Source organism: Hydra vulgaris, chromosome 11 (assembly GCF_038396675.1).
Source record: "Hydra vulgaris chromosome 11, alternate assembly HydraT2T_AEP".
Classification (NCBI taxonomy): domain Eukaryota; kingdom Metazoa; phylum Cnidaria; class Hydrozoa; order Anthoathecata; family Hydridae; genus Hydra; species Hydra vulgaris.
Genome location: NC_088930.1, coordinates 25,585,521 through 25,605,000, shown reverse-complemented (window position 1 = coordinate 25,605,000; position 19,480 = coordinate 25,585,521). Strand labels below are relative to the sequence as shown.

General features: G+C 29.7%; 1 protein-coding gene across 1 annotated transcript in view; it reads right to left on the bottom strand.

The window, feature by feature from the left end:
• The window catches only part of LOC100202151 (integrin alpha-8), an 82,155-nt gene extending 69,564 nt beyond the window's left edge, over nt 1-12,591 (bottom strand). Inside the window, exon 1 of the mRNA XM_065810574.1 lies at nt 12,352-12,591. Within this exon, the coding sequence (XP_065666646.1) occupies nt 12,352-12,494 (143 nt within the window). The 5' untranslated portion in view covers nt 12,495-12,591. The remainder of the gene's footprint in view (nt 1-12,351) is intronic.
• Nucleotides 12,592-19,480: the final 6,889 nt, after the last annotated feature.

The following is a 19,480-nucleotide window of genomic DNA, read 5'->3' as shown; positions in this document are numbered from 1 at the left end:
ATGATGCAAATTTGACTGACAAATTCTGTTCTATTTCATGTGAAAGAGCAAGAAAAAGAAAAAGATTTTTTGATGATGAACCTTTTGAAGAAGATGGTGATATACAACCAAACCAAAAATTCAAAAAGCAGTTTTTTGATGTTCTATTTAAAATAGGTAAAGAATCGATAAATGAACGATTTGAAAGCTTTTCAAGTACATTAGAACCATTCGAGTTTTTGTATGGTATCAAAGATATTGATAAAATAGGAGAAGAAGACATAATTAATAAATGCAGATTACTGGAAAGTATTGACTCATGGTGAATCAAAAGGTAAAGTAAAAAGTATGCTGTTTGGCGCGCCCATGATTTAACGCAAGTCTTCAAATCATGTGACAGACTGCTAATTTTTCATGACAAATATTTTTGGATTCCACAAGAGAACAAGATTCTATTGTGCCTGGTTCTCTTGTGTATTCGACTGGCTCTGGCTGATGGTACAATATCTTGGCTGATATTGAACCATCAGCCAGAGCCCTGTCAAATACTGTTAAGACATTCCTGTGCCTACCCCTTCTACTCAGCTGGATGATATTGAAAGTGATGACAGCTCAAGTTCTGAAGAAGGTGATCTTCATGTTTCTGATTTCAGAGTAGAAATCACATTAAACTATTAACTCAGGAAGATCTATCTCTTGATGATCTAGTTTGAGATCTTGACTTTCCAAAGTTATCAACTGAACTGCTTGCATTCTGCTAACAAGAATGAAACCTTTTCACTCTGAAACTAGTGTAAGTGTGCACAGATCTTGTGAAGCAGAGTTTGTGCTGTTCTTTTCATAGAAGACTTGTTATATTGTAATAACATTGAAGGTCTTGTCACATCTATAGAAATTGCTTGCAATGCTCATCAGTAGAGACTTATTATTATTATTTTTTTTGATTCAATATGAAAGCGCAGTACAAAAGCAGTTCTTCTATTTGATGGAAACACAGTATCATCACTTCCAGTGCCATATTCGGTAATACTGAATCAGATATAAGAAAACATGAAACTGTTGCTCAGTTCTTTGACCAACACAAGTGGTTGATATGTGGAGATTTATGACCATTTTATGACCAGCACACGTGGTTGATATGTGGAGATTTAAAGGTCATAGTCATCATGCTAGGGCTTCAAGGAGGATATGCAAAATTTCCACATTTTTTGTGCCTCTGGGATAGCAAAGCAGACTCTGAGAATTGCGCCAAGAAAGTGTGGCCACCATATAAAGAATTCACCTTCAGGAAAAATACGGTGTTAAGTTACAGCCTTTGGTAGAAGCACATCCTGTTTTTCTTCCACCACTTTATATATTACTGGGATTAAAGAAAGCTTTTATCAAGAGCATGGACCATACTGGCTCTAGATTTCTATATTTGTCAGACAAATTTCCACATATAAGTGAAGTTGACTTTAGGTGTTTTTGTTAGATTGCAGATCCGAGAAGAAACGAAAGATGAGGAGTTTACATCTAAATTGACCACAGTGCTGCATGAGTTTTAAGCTGTAGTTTCAGCATTAAATGCAAAAAAATCAATAAAAAAGAAAACGTCATTTTCTCATCTTTTTTATGACATTATGAAATAAAACTTACAACACTGAGTAATTATATTGTAATAAACATAACTTTACTAGAAAAACTCAAAATAAGAAATATTTTTAAAAGGGCAGCACTTTTAATTTTTCGGGATATAGTCGAAACAAAAAGCAAAGGTAAAATATCAATATATTCAAATGGAAACAAGTTTAAGATTAATTCTAGTAAGGTATTGCAGTTCTATTTTTAAAAAAACAACCATATTTGGTTTACGACATATAAATGATTTGCTGTTTGCAATCAGACAAAAAATAATCAAGTTTCAAAGTGTAAAAACAATTTAATTACTACGAATAAAACATGAGTCCTTTTTATTTTTTCCTTATCCATGTAACTCTTCCTGATCTTCTTTTTCGTTTCGCCATTTTTTACAGGCCCAACAAAGTAATTATTTTATTAAATATCCAGATATCAAGGCAATATATGTATAAAAAAATTTGGTTGCTATGCGAATCACTAAGTAAATTTCTTTTACTCGCATCAACAAAAAAAATTTTTTACATTTTTTTTATTTTTTTAAATACATATCGTGTTATATATAGTAAGAAACCCAATTAAATTTTACACAAACTTGGCTTATTATTTTTACGTCATAACCACCTTTATAATTTTGTAACTTCCAATAGTTTTCTGAACGATTGAAGTTTATCCATCGTATATTTTGTTGCTAGTTTATTGATTTTTTCGTATATTATTAAGTGTCAAACTGCAAAACCTTGACGTAGTACAAAAACGTTGTTCTCAAAGTCCAAAATATTTCCTTAAAAATGAAGATTTAAAAAAAGTTGATGAATAGTTTTTTTTTAGTGTTCTTATTACAATAATTGTTTAAAAAACTATCAAACCGTTTGTGAAACTCAAATACACTATGATTTTCCTATTTTATTATTCTGTTATCTTTTATTTGTATTATACCATGATTGTGTCACTGTATATTTTAGATATAAAATAATAATCCTACTAATACAACATATTTGTCTGGATTGGTTTAACAACAGCATTATTTTATTTGTTATTAACACAAATAACGCTAAAGTTTAGATGTGGATTTTTCCATGAAATGGTCGACATATACTGATTCTAGTTGTTTATTACTTGTGACCTATCATTATAAGTTTAGTTTGTTTTTTTTAAACTTATTTTCCAGAACTTTTATTACATTTTCAAAGTTTGATTTCTAATAAGTGGGGAAGATTTAGCACCACATCAAACAAATATAAATAATCTTCTACGACGGTTCATCTTAAAGAGTTTTTTGGAAAAAGCTAAAAATCTTTGTAAGTTAATGCATCTTAAACCATTAACCACAAATGAGCATAAAGAAATGTTAACCAGTGATGCTTTTGTTAGATTAATAACTCCAATGATTCGACAACGCCTACCCCTATAACATTTTTAAGTTACGTTACGTCTCAAATTGGTTACAATTGGTAACAAGGTTACACTTTTTTACTTATAATTATAGGTTAGTTATATAACTAAATGAACTTTAAAACCCAATAAATGTTTGTTTATAATTGTTATTGCTATTTATTATGTTTCACTTAAATTTTAATGTGCAAAAGTTTGGTCTAAATTGATTACTTTGTCACGAAAACTAAAAAAAGTTTTAATTTGCAACTAAAAGACATAATTTTTTTAGTTAATCCTTATATCATTTTTTACTTTGCGTTACGTGTTAATTGGTTATAAAATATATTTTAAAAGTGTAACAAATTGAGACGTAACGTACTGTAATGTTACGTTACGCCTAAAATGTTTAAAAAGTGACAACAATTAAGACGTAACGTAACGTAAATAATGTTATAACGGTTAACTAAAATATTACGTCACTTATTTGAAATTTAAACTTTATTTATTTTTCGTGATAAAGTAACTAATTGAGAAAAAACTTTTGTACATTAAAAATAAAACAAATATTAGATAAACGAGTAAATAAACGTCAAAATATAAAATAAATTTACCTAACTTACGTACTAAAAATTACATATCATCTTAAGTGTTGGTTTATAAAAACTATGTTAGCAAAATTAATTGAACATGCATGCAAATTTTTGTAAATCATTTTGTGCTAGATTAAAGATGTAGAACTGGAGAAGTCTTGTGTTATTTGAATTAATCTTTATGAAATATATAAAGATTTATATAATATTTATTTAAACACGCATCAGAAACCATGCGTAACATTTTTCTGAGTTGTGCCTGGTGGGAAACTAATGGTTTTTAAACGCACAACTGTCATTGATACTGATTTTCCAGACTTTTTTAAAGACTCTGATAGTTTTGTGAAAGACAGTATGCCTTGCAAAAAAATTACATACGATTGAAAGTAGACCATCTGGTAGAACAAGCTACCGAAACCATATCACCAGTTGTACACGTATAAAATTATACGAATGGCAGAATTGACCCTGTATCAACACGATATTTAGCACCAGGTTAGACTCTTCACATTGAAACAATAGTTTAACCACCTGGCTTTTAAGTATCTTCTCTACCCAAAGAGGATAGTACAATAGCTATGAATACTAAAGTAACATAAAGGCTGATGATAATAACCTGATATCAACAAATAGTTGTTATTTCCCATCTGCTACTTATGATTTACTTCCTTCTAATAAAACCACTACAAGTATTGAATTTGTACGAACTCAATACCCTAGTGGTACTACTACTCAAAACTTCCCGGATACTACAAACCGTCAACGCAGAACTAGAAGATCTCCGTTTAAACTTAATTTGTAATAAAACTTAACTAAAAAAAGTCTTGACATAAATAATCAAAAATAAAACGAACGGCCTTGTTCTTTAAGGATCGTGTTTCAGAATTATAGAATTGAGAGAGGGGTATAACCACAATTAAGTAGTCTCCTTGTCTGTAGTGACTTTGGTTAGTTGGGTAGATGATTTAACATTAAAAAAAAAAGTTAACAACAGATAAAATCTCTCTACCAAGATTGATTTTATTGAAATTTTGCGAGTAAAAACTCCGGCAGATTTTGATACCTATTAAATAATTTAAAGGGAACTAAAATAAAATAAATTTTCTGTACTGATAATAAGACAAGTTTATCACTTTTTTTAAACTTGTTTTTTGAAGATCTGATTGTTTTGATTTTTTATTCAATTATCAAGGCTGATTTTTTATTCCATTATCAATGCATTATCTTTTAAAATTAGCGAATGTCCTAGTTTTAAAATGCGCAGGCCGGTGTAGTGATATTAAAGGTTTATCTTTATGACAAACTTTAATACGCCGTGCACTAATATAAATAAAAAGCTCTGTTGATTCAGCAGCAGCCATGCAATCTTTGCAGCCGGAATAACTCCGTAAAAAGTTACGCATGTTTTCTGTTTCGTTTTTAAACCCCCCTCAAACAACATAAATTACACGTGTTTAAAAAAAAGTTTCATTTTAGTAAATTAACTAATAATATTTACGAAAATTCAACGGCAAAATTTATCTCCTTTCGGAACCTTGATGTTATCTGTGTAATGCCACAACACAGCTATGAAAGATTTTTTTGTGTGAAGATTTTATGCTTTGATTTTACACTTGTCTTTTTCTCTCAACTTTTCAAACAATTTAAAGACCCGAAAATATAAATAATTATAAAAACTTAGTTCTTTGATAATATCCATAAAGCTTTTAATATTAAAGCAAAATAATTTTTTACTTTTTTGTAATCTCGATTTAAAAAGTTTAAAGGCCCATTAAGAGTAGAAATTGGAAAATGCTGCAAATACAATCGATAAAACTTTGAGGAAAACCGTTTATACAAACCAAAGCTATGTCTGTTAAGAAAGCACAAAGTAATTGGAAATAATATAGTGGGAAGATATCGTTTTTAAGCTCGTAAGTATACGATTGTAAAAACCATAGAAAAACAATTTAAAAGCTCAAAACTATATAACCTATGAAGTTATAATTATATGCTAAATAATATAAGCTTCATTATAAAAAATTTGAAGATATTGAACAACTAGGCGACAATGGTCATGTATTGTTAACAATGAAATAATCTTTCAACAGAATAAAATGTCATTATAAAAATCTTTCAGTATTCTTTTTTTTTTTAAATTTGGATTCTTCAATACTAGAAAAAAATTCCTTAAAATATTTTAATGTGCACAACAATTATTCTTTTAACGTTTCAATATTTGACATAAACAATGTTTTGATTACCTTTCTGCATAAAAATACTATGAAACACGGTAGTGGAAAAAAAAGTTAATTAAGTTAAATATTACTGCAAAATATCTCCAGTTATAACAACAAAAAATATTCATTGTTGTAACGATGATAAGCATTACAGCACGAAAAACTTCAAAAACTAAATAAACAGTTTAAGCAAATAAACTAAAAACAAAATACTCTTTATTTTATTATTTCTTTAATTTAATGATTTAGTTCTTAAAATAGAAAATATAATCTTTAAAAGAGGAAATTAAACTTTTAAGAGCTGTAATTGATGAAAATACCTCTTGGAAAAAAGCAAACTTAGTTCCACTTTATAAGAGCACCTAAGTAATCGCAAAATTATTTTAAAACTAACATATCTTTGTATATATACGTAGCTATCTCATATACGCAATAGCGTATCTCATATACGCGATAGCTTTGTCAAATATGCATATAACAAAGTTGTATAGGGCATTTCCATTTTTTTGTGTGTCAATGTTGAAATAGATTAAAAAATATAAAATATTCTTCTAAACGCTATACTAGAAAGAACTAGAGCTAGAGAGCTAAAAATATTTGATCACTGCTATTTCTCATTTAAAATATACTAAATAAGTAGTAATGATTTAATCGTTCATTTGAAACACTCACAAGCAATTTATTTCCATAAAAATAACTAGATAAACTAAATTTGCAACATCCATATGCGCGTAACTCTAATAAATCATAGCTGTGACTCTAAGAGACATAGTGTGACCCTGTAACTTTCTAAAAATTTTCACTAATATATAAAATATCATTTAAAAAAAACCTCTTACCGGTAAAACTCAAATTTACCGAGAGATAAAAACTTATCAGCCTATTAAAGTTGTGTTTTTCCCTGCGTGATTCCATTTTAAACTTAATTTATTCTTTAACAACGTCACTAATGTATAAGATAATTTTTTTTAATGTATACCATAATTTAGATCATATAGATTAGAATTAACTAAGAGAATATTAGAAATTACTAACTATATTGTTTTAAAAATAAAATACATGTCATGTTCAAATTTCCTTGGGTGATTTTTTAGGAATGCGACGTTAAAACATCTTTGTTTATTACTATCTTTGTTCGACATCATTTGAAATGCTGTGCATCTGTTTGGAATCCTTTTAAAAAAAAAGACAAAAAGGCTCTAGAAGCCGTTCAGAAAAGAGCAACTAAATTTGTACCAGCAATAAGAAAGTTAGATTACAAAGTCCGTCTAACTTACCTCAATCTACAAACTTTAGAAAAAAGAAGATAATGAGGGGATTTGATTTAAGCAATTAAGGGGTTTAAAAAAGTTAATTGGTTTTATATAAATACCCTACCACATTTCCTATTAGCACAAGGACCTGCAAATAATGTTAGAGGGTCTAAATTAAAACGAGACAATTCACAAGAAACCAAGCAAGATTTAATTTCTTTACAAACATTATTGTACTCTATGGAATAAGTTACCTAAGCAAGTTATTAATTCAAGAAGCGTCAATGAATTCAATAATCGATATGATAAGTTCATTGTTGCCGAACAGGCATCTGCTAAAGTTTGTTAGAAAGACTTCATGAAAAATTTTATTTTTTTCTCATTGCAGATTATTATATTGTATTATATATATATATATATATATATATATATATATATATATATATATATATATATATATATATATATATATATATATATATATATATATAAAGTACATGTATATAAGTAATCAATGTACTTTTATACATAATATAAACATACTATACTTTTATACATAAATGCTATACAGATACGCATGCATTTAACATACATATCTTAACAGTACGTGCATTACAGTCAAATGCAAAGTATCAGGTAACCAAAAAAGTTCGTGCGGTTTTTCCGTATATAATAAAAACACACAAAACGACAAAAGTAAGTACATTTATTCATCAAAATAGTCACCATTAGCATCTAAAACCTTTTCCCAACGTAAAACAAGCTTATTTATTCCACTTCTAAAAAATTCTCGGTCCTTTGAGTCTATAAAAGCTTTCAACTCCATTTCAACCGCGTCCTGGTCTCGGAACTGCTGTCCTTTTAAATGATTTCCTAGGGAAAGGAAAAAATGGAAATCAGTAGGGGAGAGGTCTGGCGAGTATGGTGGATGAGGCAAACTCTCCCAACCAAGGCTTTGGAGCTTGTCCTGAGTCACGCGAGCGGTGTGCGGTCTCGCGTTGTCGTGGAGAAGCAGAACTCCTCTCCTGTGCACCAGTGCAGGCTGCTTTACAAGCAACAGGTCGTGAACTCGTTGCAGCTGTGCTGAGTAGACCAGTCCAGTAATGGTTTGGCCTGTTGGGAGCAGCTCGTAATGCACCACACCAGCTGTAGTCCACCAAATGCAAAGCAAAACCTTCCGCTCGTGGAGATTGGGCTTGGGTGTCTTTGGGATGGGGTCATCGGGGGACAACCAATGGTAGCAACGCTTGGTATTGTTGTACACAATCCATTTTTCGTCGCATGTCAATAAACGATCAAGAAAAGGCTCAACATTGTGGCGTGATAAGAGTGATGTGCAGATCGTAAGCCGTTGCTTCTTGTTGTCGATCGACAATTTGTGCGGAACCCACCGACTCAGCTTCCACGCTTTCCCAATCGCATGCAGATGCAGGCGGATGGTTTCAACACTCACAGCAAACCTCACTGCAAGTTCTTGGCAAGTTTGGCTGGAGTCAGACTCGACAGCGTCCTTCAGTTCATCCTCATCAACCAACAATGGGCGTCCAGAACGCGGCAGGTCTTCGATGGACTCATCTCCCGAAGAGAATCGCTAAAACCACTTCTGTGCTGTGCGTTCACTTACTGTACCTTCTCCAAATGCTGTGCAGATGTTTTTGGCCGCTTGTGTTGCATTCCTTCCAAGTTTGAACTCGTAAAGTAAGCAAGATCGAATAATCGTTGGTTGGGTTGCCATCCTTTCTTTACACAAAACCTTTCCTGTAAGCTCGTTACAAGCCTACACTATATATGCAGCAACTGCGCGTGACACACGCGTTCTATTACGCAACAAAGCTACTTGCCTTGTGCGATGTGGGTGTTGTAAAAAATGCTAAAAACAATTCAATTACCAAAAACCGCACGAACTTTTTTGGTTACCTAATACATTTGATTTTATAATAACATTTATTTTAAAATCAAACTAGTGTATAAATAATATACATAAATTTTTTTATAATTACGTGATAAATCATATAAATTTGATTTAGTATATATTATAGCTTATTTGTTATAAAAGTGAACTAATTTTTTTTTTTTTTAATTTTTTTATATGCCAAGAAGTCCTTACGGTCTTATCACGGAGAGTCTTTCACCAAGAAGTCCATACGGTCACCAAGAAGTCACGATCATCAAGAAGTCACGATCATCAAGAAGTTACGATCACCGCGGAAGAGCATTCAATTGGAAGTTCACGCCTCCTTCCCAACCGATGTCGCAAATTTTGCCCAGCGGTGGGGTTTGAACCACGAATCTTACGTTTTTGAGGCAAGCGCGTTACCACCGCGCCACGGCTGCTCATTTGATTACGCTTATCGTTCGATACTATTTTTTATTTTTCTTAATATAATTGAAACTTCTTCCGACAGCAGCTTTAACTGTGGAGTAAAGTAGGGCTCGAATTTGACGTTAACAGCATTCCGATGATTAGATTTAATTATGTTGTTAACCAAACGGAGATATAAGAATTCGAGTTTATTTTAACGCTGGCGTTAAAAAGTATCGTTTTACTTTTAAACAGCCGATAGCATATCGCAGGGTTTAACGGAGAGATGTGAATACGGCTGCTGATTCTCTACTTGATGAAGTGGCTTGGTTATCTAGATTACAAATAAATCAATTTGTAATCTAGATAATCAAAATTCTTTGAAAAATATGTTAAAAATCAGATCCTTAACTTAAAGAAATAGTCGGAATTTTTTTAGAAGAATAAAAATCATACTAAAACCAAGAAGTATCAAAAGAAAAAAAAAACTTGAGCAAAAACAGGCAAAAAACATAACAAAAAATGAACAAAGAATTTAATTAAATATAATAAAATCATGCAAATAGTCAAATGAGAACATGAGCTGAATGTTACTTATGTGTATTACACTTTAATTATAAGATTGTCAATGACAAGACAAGTTCAGTCTTTCTAATACAAATAAGCTTTAGTTTAACTTTATTAGTTTTAACTTTTAATGTAAGGGAGAGTGGTGTACCTTGGAGGTGAGTGTACTTTGAAGGCACGTTAATTGTGCTGCCATCTTAAGTGATGAATTCAAACTGAAATTTTAAATGCGTGTATTGGCCTCAAAAGGCTCATAATAAGTTGTTTTACGACGGCTTAACACATTTGTTGTTGCAATAAAAATAAAATTATGTTTCCGGTATCAAAAAGTAATTTTTTTAGAGCGCTTTCTTTTTTTTCTACAACTGTAGGTATAAACTTTGTTTTAAAACTGATTATCAAAAATTGTAAAACAGGTTTTCAGCTGCATTTATACATGCTTGAAACTGCTTAACTCCTAACCTATAAACATATGGTAGCGGTTTTGTAAAAACTGTGGTAGCGATGTACTTTGGAGGTAACTAATGTTGTGTACCTTGGTGGTACCATTAAGGTTCAAATTTGCATGATTTTGTAAACACTATTATATTTTTTTTGTTTATTAAGTATTTCTTTAGTATAATATGATGTGTCTATTTCTTTGTTAAATTGTAATTATTTTTTCAAATTGTTAATTTCTCTTTGATAATTTTCTTGAATTATCAAAGAGATTATAAAACTGTGTATGAGTTGGAAAATTAGACATGGTCTTTTGTTGCCACATCCCTCTATTACAGGAGGTTCAGCACAACAGCTGCAAAAACTCATTTGTCATTAACTTTGATTACTTGAATATAGAGTAGACAAATGTTAAACCAAAGTAAAATACTTATTATTACTAAACTTTAATGTAGATATTTGTTATTACTCTTTTCTTAATCAACATTATTTCTTTTGTAAGTTTTTAATAATTTTAAGTATAAATTAGTTTAAACTTATAACAATATATAATTTCAACATAAGTATCAATTAATATATAGTTTATATAAATCTAACTAGATAAATTAATATTATCTCTGATGTGAAGTCCAGTTACCCTATAAGTAAACATTATATCAAACTTCTACCATGTTGAGTACTTTAATCTGTTAAAACAATAATACCTCCAAGGTACAAAATACATACCTCCAAGGTACACCACCGGTGGTGTACCTAGGCTGTAATGTAAGCTGTTTTTTAAACTTAAAAAAAGGGATGAAAAAATATGTCTGGGTGTTTAATAAAAAATCCCAGAGTAACTAATATCATAAAGTTAATGAAAAGATATTATTACTGAAAATATTTTAGGTATTTTTTTTAATATTTGTAAAAGTTTGAAAATACCTCAGAGGTACACCACTCCCCCCTACTAATATTTCTATTTATTTACTTTTTTTTTTTTTTACTACTTTACTATTTATATATTTTATATTACTAAGATTTATGCAGAAATATTTATAGACAGAATACTTAAATACATTGTATCAATTATTTATGTAGTTAATAAAGCAACAATAAAAATATAAATAATAAAGCAAAAAAAAAAATTAGGTAAAAAAAGCGTTCACAATATTAACGATGCAGCGTCTTTCCAGTATTCTCGTTAAGTTTTAAGGAAACTCTACGGCGGCTTGTTTTGAGAAGAGCTAACTTACTTTGCACTAAAATGGAACATTATTTAAAAATTCTTTCTGACTACTCTTTTAAAGTGTTGAAAATTTAGAAAGGATCAGAGAAGAATGGCAACATGAACTTTGGGTCAACCAAGTTGGAGAAATTACCTTATCCGTCAACAGCAATTCAAAAACTCCCACGTGTTTCCGGTCCGTTTCTTTATTCGGTACTTTTTTTCTTCGGTAGGAAGTTAGTTGTATATATATATATTTTATACCATATATATGTATATTTTATACTATATATATATATATATATATATATATATATATATATATATATATATATATATATATATATATATATATATATATATATATATATATGTATGTATATATATATATATATATATATATATATATATATATATATATAAATATAAATATATATAAATATAAATATAAATATATATATATATATATATATATATATATATATATATATATATATATGTTCTTTAAGAACATTGAGCACTCTATTTGTAAAATACACTAACATAATTATATATATATATATATTATATATATATATATATATATATATATATACATATATATATATATATATATATATATATATATATATATATATATATATATGTTCTTTAGGAACATTGAGCACTCTATTTGTAAAATACACTAACATAATTATATATATATATATATATATATATATATATATATATATATATATATATATATATATATATATATATATATACATATATATATATATGAAAATAAATTGTATCATACTTGGGGCTATTTGTATTAACAAGTGATACTTGATATCCAAAATAAGAGCTGTTATCTTGAATTGTGAAGTTCCAAACATTACGACTTTCCAAATTAAAACAAAGCGCCTTTTTTACAAGAACACAAATGAAAAAGAATAGCATTTTTATGCTCCAGAACTTGTTTAGATTAGAAACTTTCAGAAGTAGTTCTTCTATATAAATATTATAAAAAATCAATATGATCAATTCTACTATGTAATAATCTATATAATAAACCAATATAATAAAATCAGCTATATAATAAATATAATAAATTTGTTATATAATAAATGAAAAATCAAAGTTGTAAATGTCAGAAAACAATAAAAATTAAGTTTCAATAACTTATGGTGCTATTTTTTATAATGTTTTTACGAATTTAACTTTCAAAAACTTTTAAGAAAAAATTCAAATATTTAACTGCAATACACAAGAGAATTACATAACAATTAGACTTCGCCGGAAATTGAGAACTGATCGTACTGCATAAAAATACCTCAAAGGTAATTTACTTTGTCATAACAACAAAGTTGATTAAATACGACATTTAAAAATGCGATTTAATATTGACTTTTTTCCATTGAACACATTAATTTTTTTTGATTTTTTAATTTTTTTCTTTGATTTTTTTTTTACGTATGAAAAGATTTATATTAAAATCGAATGTATTAACATTAATAAATTCAATCGATAAAATGGTTTTAAAAAATATAATAAAAAAACACATCAGTCTCTAATTATAAAATTAATTGTTTCCGCCACGATATTAAGAGACAAAATAGCAATATTTGGCAAAAACAGAAAGACTTTAGATAAGAAATGTTATTTAATTCTCGCGTGTTTTTTACAAATTATTATTTTTGAATATTTATAGATGAATTGTGTACTTTTAAAACAAAACAACAACAATTAAACGATGGTAGTGTATAAAAAAAGATTTAAATCCTAATGTAAGTTTTGGGTTTAATGTAAGTTTAGTGGTCAGGATCTTTTGGAATTGTCCTAGATAGATACAACTTAAAAATGTAAATAAATAAACGATTTGTATGTATCAAAAAAAACGTAAAATTACTTTCATAACAAGTTTTTGACCCTATCATTGACACGTATTTTTTGAGATGCAAATGTGTATTACACATTTGCATCTTAAAAAAATGAACAAAATACGTCTTTCCAATATAAACTAAAAACTTCGTTAATAAATGTTTTATAAACTCATCTTAATTTTTTTTTAAGTGATTTAATTTGTATAAAAACGTATATAATTATAACTTCGTATTTCCTTGATAAATAAATACGTCACTGATCACGTCATTTCCAAGGTTCTTATAGTCTTAACGATATATAATAGAGATGGGCCGATTCCAATTCCAATTTTCCCGATTCCTGCGATTTTCAAGAAACCGTAAGAATCACGATTCTCTACCTTTTTTAACGATTCCAATTCTTTTTAAAATTACTTTTTAACGACTTCTCTTCTTTTATTAATACTCCCTTGATAATTGAAATGAAGCCATGAAATTTTTTTTTTCAACACAAATTTACGCTTGCTCCGTCTAAATCTAATAGTTTTTTATACTATATATAAAAATGTCTACGTTTAAATCTAATAGTTTTTTAGTCAAGTTATTCCAACTCTTGCAAATGCTTGTTCAAGACAGATTTGTAAACTACAAGCATTTTCATTGGCTATCAACTGATAAAAGTTTAACGCATGAACTGCGCTAAATCAAATAAAATCAAATACTAAATCAAATACAAATCATATACACTAATTTGGCAATAGAATTACCCTCTATATGGCAATTAGCCGGAGGAGTTTAAACCACAATACCCACTAATTTGGTAATAGAACCTTTGGAGCGGTGTTATCTCACTTGCGAATTGCTTCCATAGTAGTACATTAATTAGGTAATCTAATTAATATTATTAATTTCACATTTTTACATCAGTGCATTATTTGTCCGCTTTCTCTATGCTATCTTTCTAACTCGACTTTTTCTGACTTTCACACTATTATCTTTGGTTCATCCTAAACTCAATTACTCTTAGTCTGCGAAGCGGGTTATGATACTCCTTATGGAGCTGAACTCGTCTTCGCAGGCCCGGGTATCTGGCCCTCTATATGGCAATTAGCCGGAGGAGGTTAAACCACAATACTCACTAATTCGGCAATATCACAACTGCCGTCACTTAAAATTGAATAGTATCTCGACTTTATAAAATCGTCTCTGAAACAATTTTTAGCAGTTTGACCAATGCAATCTGTAAAAATACCAGCGGCTCGATTAATTAGGTAACTACTAAAATCAACAACTTTTTTTTAACTAGCCTTAGCAAATCAGGGAAATTGGAAAATGGGCGTTCTTTTTTTACCAAATAGTAAGCTGTATTGAATTTTCTTCTTAAACGAGTCACAATCTTTTTCACTTATTTCTTGCAGCCCTTTTCCAATATCAGTGTTTTTGGTAATATACTCTTTATAACCTTCATCACCCAATTTACTCCAATCATCAATGAGATATCCTTTCTTATGTTGTTTACTATTGCAATGAATTCTTGGTCATGGGCGAATCCACGAAATTGAGAATTTTTAATATGAGATTCATATTGCTTGCAAAGCAAGCAGCGTATTCTTACAACATCATTTCCTTGATATCATACTTAAAATTAAATTCTCTCAACTTTAAATTAAATTCTTTTTCTTATTTCAAAACATTACCTAACTCACAAAGGTTATCTCTAGTTTTAGATAAGAATAATGATGCCATGTTTTTTAATATTTAGTTCACTTTATCTACTACGCTTTCATTTTAATATATTGGAATTTCTTCCAAGTTTTTAAGCCTGTTGAATTTGCTTAAAATGATTGTAAATTGAAATGTCGTTTTGCAATTTAAATTTAGTTAAAGCCATTAAAGTCCTAAAGCCATAGTTATGCCCAGTTTTGCAGACAAATTATTACTAACCGCCACTTACAATAAAAAATAATGATACGCTGGAATATTCTAGCAGTGTTATGTATTATAAACGTTATAAACAATATTATATATATTTTTTTAATATATCTCTTTTTATATATTTTTTTATCATTGGTATCATTTTTTAATAATTTTGGGTCCCAAACGATGGTTTTTTTTAGGAGAGGGGGGAGGGCGGTGCTCTGCTAACATAGCCATGGCACTGATTGAAAGAAGTAGGAATGTTTTAAGGAAAATATTTTTTATATATTTTATATATTTTTATATCTTTATATATTTTATATAATTTTATATCTATGTTAAAATATTTTTTCCATTTACTATTATTATTACTATTCATAGAAAAAAAGTTAAAAAAAAGTTTAATGATGGAATAAAATATTTTCTTTAAAATTTTAAGAAAAATACTTTATTCCATCATTTAACTTTTTCTCTTGTTTAAACATATTTTATTATAACACCTCATAAATAAAATTTTGGACAAATTTTAAAAGTTAATATTTTAAGAACTAATAAGTTTTATTATTTAATATTTCAACGGTTAATATGTTAGTATACGTAGTTTATAAATATATTAAAATAATTATTTCAAATACCATATTTAGCAATATTATAAAGTTTTTTTGATAGATGTTTTATTTTAGTAAGGAAAATTTCTTTATTCATCTTTGAATAAAAATATCTAATTCTTGCTTCAAGCTCTTCCGAATTCTCAGCTCTCCAATTATTCTCGTACACTAGCCGTTTTAAATCACCCCAAAAGTTTTTAATTGGTCTTGCTTTTGGAACGTTAGCTGGGTTTATATCTTTGGGTACAACTTTGATTTTTTTCAATTTTAAAAAGTCGATGACCGACTTTGCGTAATGTGATCGAGCTAGATCAGGCCAGAAAATAAACTCATTGTCTTTTTTATGATTTTCTGATACTAGAGGAAGTAGAGTTTTTTCTAGTATCTCTTTATAAGTGTACTGGTTGATTGCCTGCTTAATGTGATGAATATTAAGAGGGCTTATTCCACGGGGGCTGTTGCAACAAGAAACTAAGAGCTTTTCCTCATAATTTTTCGCGATCTAGCTTTTCCACTCTTATTTGTAAATTTTCATGTTTCTAGTCAGTATAACATTAAGTGTTTGAATCTTGTATTTCTAATTTTTTTTCCTGTATTTATATTAACCTAGCTAGGTAAATACAAATACAAAATGCAAGGAAGGGGGGGGGGGGAGAGGTCGTTAATTAATTTTTAAAAAATGTTTCCACCCACCCTAAGGTTTTTAAGATCCCCCTCCTCTTTATTAATATTTACTTGTTATCAACAAAAACTTTATATCACAAAACAAAAAAAAATCAATTAAACTGGTCTTTTCTTTAAAAAATTAGAAAATAAATATTTTAGTCACTGAAAAAAGCAAAAACTTTCAGTGTAAACAGGCTTTAAAAATCGTCGACCTAGTAAATCTCGATTTGTTGAAAATGAGCTTTTGGTTTATTTCTCACCAAAGCATAAAACATATATCAGCATTATGAAGGCTATTAAAATTATGATGAAACAACTGTTAAAAAATGCGCATTTGACCGCAAGCCACACTTAAATAGTGTTTTATAAAAAGTATTAGTTTTGATTTATAAACTGAAATTTGTTATAAAAAATGCTTATATTATAACATAAAAAAATTTTCCCCCTCCTTTTTGTTAAGGCCCTCCGTTTATTAGATCTTGACTAAAATTTCAAACCCCACCTTTTATTTCCCCTCCTTCCTTCCTTTGTATTAAGGACTAGAGAGTATACGAAATCGGTAAGAAAGAAGGCGTAGTCTTCCTGCTAAAAGCTCTTGGTACTCTTTAATAAGAACGTTTGAGTATCTTAATCACTAAAATTTTATGATGATTCTAAGATGAATTTTATCAATTTTATCAAATTCATCTTAGGCTATTTTTATGTCTTAAATGTTTGTCTAAAATAGTAGATACCTCCTTTAAAAATAAAATTAATATATACATATATATATATATATATATATATATATATATATATATATATATATGTATACAGTATTGGACAAAAAAATTGCAACCAACATCGAACAATGCTTAAAAGTGTTCCTAATTTTATATGTCTTAAAAACGATACGAACTATACTACCAAAGCAAACAGTTCAGGAGTCTGGAGTCATAGCTTGCCATGACATGAGCAATCAGCTGAAAGGTGACAGCACACAGGCAGAATTTCGTTGACAAGTGCCATTTTGCAGCGGACAAAACAAGTGCAACTATTTTGGTCTGTTTCATTTTCTTAAGTCTGGTCCGTGTCAACGTCACGGAAGTTTTTTAATAATTAAAGGAAGTATTCAGAAATTTCCAGAAGCATGCAGAAGCTTCCAGAGGTTTCCAGAAGATGCATCTGGAAGCATCCAGTAGCATCCAGAAGTATCCAGAAACATTCAGAAGCATCCAGATGCATCCAGAAGCTTCCAGAAGCATCGAAAAGAAGCATCTAGAATCTTCCAGAACAGGTTCACACAGGTTCATTTTACTATATAAGAGACATGTAAATCGACATGTAATTCAGTCAGTATATGGAAGTCAATCAGTCAGTATTATCAAGACAGTTTATCGAAGTGAGTTTTATCAAAGTGTTTTATCGAAGAACATCAATACAAGAAGTGAAATACAACAAGTGTTTCATTACATCAATGCAGTCCACATCCAACCAAGACCTTGTGTTCCACACAGCATTATTGTATCATCACAAGGTGAATGTAACACGGTAAGCCTTGAAAAGCGTGATTATTTATTTTTATTATTTTTATGACTTCAAGTGCAAAAATGGCTCCCGACAGTCTTGGATTGGAAGAAAGAAAATTATTGGCGATTACGTAAGCGGAATGTCACAAAAAAGTATTTGTGATAAATATCGCTTGAAAAAATGGACCGTATTAAGACTATGTTCCAAATATCGTTCTACAGGGAAGTTGGCAGCAGATAACAAAGGTGGAAGACCACGTTCCACCACTTCTAGAAAGGATTCCATGATTGTCAGATCCTTCAGGAAGAATCCCTGGATATCATCAGTCGAGATACAAAAGCAATTAGAGCTGCATGTATTGGACCGAACAATCAGACGACGTGCTGTTGAAGCCGGATTGTTTTCTCGACGCCCTGCAAAGAAACCGCTGATTTCACTAAAAAACCAGAAGAAAAGACTCCTGTTTGCTACATCTCATATTGACTGGAATGTGCAGAAATGGCGAACTGTTTTGTTCAGTGATGAATCGAAGTTCAACATCATTGGGAGCGATGACATTTGCCGTCAACGTCGACCGGCCGGAAAACGCCTCGATTTACGTTACTGCCATAAGACCGTGAAGCATGGTGGAGACAATGTAATGGTCTGGGGGTGTTTTTCTGCTAACGGTCTAGGTCCAATACATCGAAACGATGGAATAATGGACCGTTTCATGTATAAAAATATCCTGAAAGATGTTATGTTACCTCATGCTGAATGGAATATGCCAATAAAATGGGTTTTTCAGCAAGACAACGATCCGAAACACGCTGCAAAAGTAGTCAATCTCCGGATCTCAACCCTATCGAGAACCTGTAGGAGATTGTCAACCGCAGAATTAATCGTGAAGGTGTTCGTAATAAGGATCAACTGTTTGAACTAATCCAAAACGCCTGGGCAGCGATTCCAAAAAGTTTCATTGATCACCTGATCGAATCTATGCCTCGAAGATGCAAGGCTGTGATCGTCAACAAAGGATTCGCCACGAAATATTGATAGAGAAATACAGCTTGGTCAACATTTTGTCGAGTTGCACTTGTTTTGTCCAGAAGGAAATCAACTTTTTTTAATACTTTTGATTAACTTATTAATTTTTGTGTACAAATAATGAACTTTTTGATAAATAAAACTTGAAGAACTTTGTCTCTAAACAGTTACATAGTTATTTCTCTAAATTGAAAAAATGCAGCACTTTTATATAAAGAAACTAAATTAGCATTATTTGGTTGCACTCGTTTTGTCCGATACTGTATATATATTAAAAATAATATGTATATATATATTTATTTATTCTTCTGGATTTTTCTTATGGCCTAAAATATACATATATATATATATATATATA